The sequence below is a fragment of the Arachis hypogaea genome, chromosome 7, assembly GCF_003086295.3.
Source record: "Arachis hypogaea cultivar Tifrunner chromosome 7, arahy.Tifrunner.gnm2.J5K5, whole genome shotgun sequence".
Lineage (NCBI taxonomy): Eukaryota > Viridiplantae > Streptophyta > Magnoliopsida > Fabales > Fabaceae > Arachis > Arachis hypogaea.
Window position 1 is genome coordinate 78,495,437 of NC_092042.1, and position 5,759 is coordinate 78,501,195.

The following is a 5,759-nucleotide window of genomic DNA, read 5'->3' on the forward strand; positions in this document are numbered from 1 at the left end:
TTAAAATTATCTATATTGATCCTTCAGATTTAAGTTCACCTTTTCTGCCACGTTGGATGATAGGTAAACGACATCGTTTATCTTTGGCACCCAAAAAAATCAGAAATATCGTCGTTTTGTATATTATAAAGGGAGAAGAAACAATGGAGACCCAAAATAAAATATTCGTCTTTTTCTCTACCTCTACTATTTTTCATTTCTAACTTGTTTGGACAGCAAAGGTAAATGATGTCGTTTACTCATCATCTAGCGTGGCAGGGAAGGTGCAATCTCAGTATTTCGTTTGCCTAATCATCGTCAGAAAGAATTGAGGGACCATATTGGTGCCTAAACTTAAATCTAGATGACTAATATGGGTAATTTTGAATTTCAGGGACCAAAATGAGTAATCGCGTGAATCTCAATAACCAAAATAGGGATTTAGTCCAATTTTTAATTTTGGGGTGGTGGCCAGAGTGATGTTGAATTTAAACCAACATCTCTCCATGGTTCACTACCTTCACCCGAAAACGAAGTCCAAGCTTTCCAGTGAAGAATAATGGAGAATAATAACAGTGGGAGAAAGGAGGCAATAGAACAAGAGCTAATAAGAGGGCGTGACGTGGCAAAACAGCTACTTGAAGTACTTATTATTCATAAATCCAATAGAAATGAAGAAGGAATTGAAAGGTCAATGGTGAAGATGCCTTTTGTTGAAGATGCTGTGCGCAAGATTCTCATATCATTCACAAACACCCTCTTGCTATTCAACAGCGACACCCAACATAACCGCTCTGATATTCATCAAGGTTGCAAGAAAAGTAAGAGACCACCAACCCTATGCCACAAGAGAAAGTAAGTCTCATCTACATTCCGCTGATTATTTAGGAGTATTTAAATTATTTTTTATTTTTAAATTTTAAATTTTAAATCTTAATTCTAAATTCTACCTTCTTAGTAAAATAAGAATTAAAAATAAATTTATAATAAAAAATCTACTAATATTAATTATTTAAAATTAATATTCTCTACATATTTATCATTTATTTCAATCATGTTAATTAAGTACACACTAAAATTAATTATCAAAATCAATCATTAATATAAATATTTAATTCAAAAAAATATTTATGTAAATTTTTTACATATTTTTTTATATTTATCTTATATTATTTTTTTTTGAGATAATAAGGATCAAATTTTAGATTTTTAAATTATATAAACTCTCATATTATGTCATAAAAATTTCTTTTTCCAAAAGTTTAGATTTAAACTAACAAGACAAAGAAACACATGAATGATTACAATTTACATCCTAACAAAAAATAGTTACTAATTTATGTATGTATGTATGCGTAGCTCCTTTGCTGTATGTTACGATCTAAAATCTATAAATTTTCAAATAATCTACCGCTAAGATTGAAATTATGGTTTTTGATTTCTTATTTCTATTATGAATATGACAACGGTTGCAGCTATCACAATTGCGGGCATTAGGGTGTGAATATTTTTGTGTTTAACAGCTATTTGAATCTATTAGCTAGGATTTAGATATATTCCGTTGTTGCCCTATTATGAAAGGGAAAATTTTGAAACAACTACTGCAGTAGTTGATGCCTTGTGCCCTCTAGCCAACAACATTGCCAACATAGTAAACATCAATAGAGGGAAAGAATGATAAAATCATCATATAACTGATGAATATAGAAAACTTAGTGTGATAAAATCAACCTTGGATTTGAATCCCCTAAATTTTGAATTTTACGTTAGAGGATAAAGTGTAATTTTTCATCATTTATTTTATAGGTGGGACAAAAAAATATATATATATATATATATAAAAACTATTTAAGGATAAGAAATCACATTTTATCCTCTAAAATGAAAATTTAAAATTTAGAAGATCCAAATATATCAATCTTAGTTAGGTTCTAAGGGAGGAGGCTAAGAGAACATGCAAATTAGGTAAAGTTTGGGTGGGTCTTATTATTGATGATGAAATTGTTGAAGCTTTGATAAATACAAGAATTCCCATAACTATTTAAAATGTGTAAAGAAAAAATTCACCAGTTTTTAGATTTATTTTATTATTCAAAAAATAATCAAAAAGATTTATTTGGTGAAAAACCACCAAATTTTATATATGGATAAAAATTAAATGTTTTATTTTGTTAATAATATTTGAGAAAACCGTATTAAAATTTGATTTTTGAATTTTTTAAAATATATATTTAATCTATAATTGTTTTTATTATGTTTTAAATTTTCCAAAAATTTATTTGTTGTTTGTATATTTTAAAATTATTTTGTCAGCTATATAAATTTTTTAAGGCCTTTTTAATATTTAATTTTAACTTTAAACCTCCTAAAAGTAGTATGTTACATGTCCAAAGTATGGATTGTTTAAGTTTTGATGTAATTTTGCCCTTTTTTCTTTTTTTTTTTCCAGTCCAATTATAGAAAAAATCTTTTAAGACAAAACTTACACAATATTACACAGTTTTAATTCATTATTGGATGATACTGAAATATAAATATCTCTTTAGAACAATATTAATAGCTAGATACAGTACAACTCATCATTCTTATAGTCTCTATGATAAAGAAAGTAAAGTTGTTTGCATGCCAATATATGCGGGTTTTGGGACCAATTTCAGTGGGTCTAGGTAATTAACTTGTATCCAATTCCACTTATGGGTTCAATTTAACATTTTTTTGTTTCAATTGAATATAGGCTTTGCCTTTGTTGCTTTTTGTCATCATACACATAGTAAAGAAAATGTATCATGAAATCATTTTTCATAAAAATTTAAGCAAATAGGAAGAATCACGTTAATGATTATATCTTTAATCTCCATTCGTATAAGAATTTTTTTTTGGGTTTTTATAAATTTTTGCAAAGACATTTTTTCTTTATTTTTTGGCCTTATGGTAATGTTTTTTTCTTTTGACGTCTAATAAGGATAGAATTTTGAATATTTAGGTCATATATAGAAGTATTAAAATTATTTTTTCAGAAATTAAAAAAAAATTAATAATTATATTCTTAATAAAATGATGTTATTTATCTTCATATGTATAATGAACTAACAGTGATACTAGTAATTTTTTTTAGGTATAATTATTCTATTAGTCTTTATAATTTATTAAATTTATAATTAGATTTTTATATATTTTTTAAATTGAATTATTATACTGTTTTTAATTTTATAATTAAGTTATTTTTATATTAAAAATATTAAAATTAACAAAATATTTTATCTCAAAAAGTATGTAGTAAAAAATCTACATAAATTCTTAATTATGGATATTTTCAATTAAAAACATAATTCTAAAATTAAAAACCTAATTGGATCACTATACTGCTTCTAATATTTTTTATATTAAAAAAAATCTAATTATAAAACTAAAAACAGTATAAAAATTCAATTAAAAAATATATATAAAAATCTAATTATAAATTTAATAAAATTATAAAAACCAATAAAATAATTAATTTTTTTAATAAGTAACATAAAGAGTATCTAAAGACAAAGACAAAAACATTATTTTTGTTAATAATTTATTTCAAAAACTTAATCTATTAAAATAGAGCCTCTTTTAAGTTTGAAATGTGAATTTTTTACAATTTTTTTCTGTTTTATTCACTTTAATTATACTAAAATTATTTTTTTTTGATAGGAGATAATACAATATTATAAAATTATTTATTTTAAAAACTTAAAACAATCGGTAGAGACTAGAGACACATAACATAAACACTGTTAATTCTATTTTTTTAAACATAATTGAAGATATTTTGGTTAATTTTGTTTACAAAATTGTTTAAAATTTTCTCACTCCAAAACTTTCTTTCTTTGCAATCAAAAGATCATTTGCACCAACTTGGAGTATCGACAACGCGATTCTATCAGAAGATGGGCTTGAATGGAGAAAGTATGGACAGAAAAAGACAAAGGACTGCAGATATATAAGGTACATGTTCCTCCACATTGCGTTTCATATTATATATTTAGTTAAGAAAAAAAGAGTATAAATTACCTTCTAACTGTTTGATTTGGATTTTCATTTTGTGTCTAATGTGGTACTTGTTTCAATTTTATCATTGATTTTTGAAAAATGTTTTAGTTTATCTTGAGAATTATAAATAGTTAATGACAATGTTTGAGTGTTTTTTAATATTGTTTCAAATATTTTGATATAATTTTGATCACATGTCCCAAAAATTCAGATGTAATTTTATTTTATCTTTTGTCTATAATTATTTATGTGTTGTTTTTTTTTTGTGACTATTTGTGTTTTTTCTAATATCAATTTTTTTTAAAAATCATGACATAAAAGTAAAAAAAGAAATTGAATTCATCACACATATTTAAAACAATTTTTTTTTTGTAAAAAAACGTATTAAAAATAGAGTAAATGTCGTTTTCGGTCCTTAACCATTTGCTCGATGGACTTCCCACCTTTTAAGAAATCTAAAAATCTAAATCGGTCCTATCTACTTTTTGATATATGTACGTTCCAGTCCTTGATTAGGAATCGGAAGGAATATTATCAGGGGACCGGAAAGACATTTACTCAAAGTAAATAGAAACTGGAACGTACATATATCAAAGTAGATAGGAACCAATTTAGGTTTTTAGATTTCTTAGGAGTGGAAAGTCCATCGAATAAATAGTTAGAGACCGAAAAAAGCATTTATTCTAAAAAAATATAATTATTTATACGTTTTTTCTATTATATTTTATAGAGACAACGCATTTAACCTCGTATAAAATAGATGATCTCAAATGACTAATGTTTTTTCCCTTAAAAACTTAGACCTAATTTGTTTCAGAATTTAATCATAGTTAAGAAAAGATAGATTTTGGGTAAAATGCTTGCGCAGGAGCTACTACAAGTGCAGTTACAAGAATGAAGAAGATTGCAAAGCCATCAAACATGTTCAAAGAATCCAAGAGGATCCTCCATTATACCGTACAACCTATTCTGGCCATCACACTTGCAAATGCTCTTTTGTCAATTACCCTCACATGAAACTAGAATCTGCTCCTTCTTTACAAGAATCTTCTAAATTACTAAGTTTTAATAATAATTATTATAACAATAATACCCTCCAAAGCAAAGAGATGAAACACCTTTCATCATCAATTTCTTCTACAAAACAAGAGCCTGTGGAAGTGATTATTCCTAATGATGACCATAATCAAATCCATCTTCTAAGTGACTGTGAGCTTGATTTCAATTATTCATCCACCGAATCTGTTGCATTCGACATTTTCATGGGAATGTTTAAATTTTGAAAGCTAAGTTCATGATGGTTTCAGTTCGTTGGTTGGGAATGTTCTTTGTGTGTGTGTTTCTTTTGGTTAGGGGAAGTATTAATGTTACGAGTGTGAGGAGTGTTGAAATTCGTTTGATATCAAATAAAATAAGAAAAAGTAAAGAATTTATAAGGTGAGAGACTCGTTAATTTACTATTGTAAAATTTTTGAGTTAGATGTTGTGTCATCTCATTTTATTTTCATTTATTATTTTATCAATAATCTATATATATTTTGTCCTTTTTTGATGCATAAAATTAAACACTGGAAAAATGGTTGTGAGAAATTTGTCAACGTATGTACTGAGAAAATTTATACTAGATTTTAGATTCAAAATTTTTAGGCAACAATGATAGGGAACCAACTCTATATAAGCGAAGAATCAGCCAATTGGTAAACCAGAGGCACCGGTGACTTTAACTGGATGTTGCTATTGATAGGCACACGGATGTTTCT

At 26.2% G+C, this 5,759-nt stretch overlaps 1 protein-coding gene across 1 annotated transcript; it reads left to right on the top strand.

The window, feature by feature from the left end:
• The first annotated feature begins 473 nt into the window (after positions 1 to 473).
• Positions 474 to 5,430, top strand: LOC112704149 (probable WRKY transcription factor 62). The gene is made up of 3 exons (XM_025755680.2): positions 474 to 834; positions 3,850 to 3,954; positions 4,868 to 5,430. The coding sequence occupies exons 1-3, from the start codon at positions 539 to 541 to the stop codon at positions 5,280 to 5,282; spliced, it is 816 nt and encodes a 271-aa protein (XP_025611465.1). The 5' UTR covers positions 474 to 538; the 3' UTR covers positions 5,283 to 5,430.
• Positions 5,431 to 5,759: the final 329 nt, after the last annotated feature.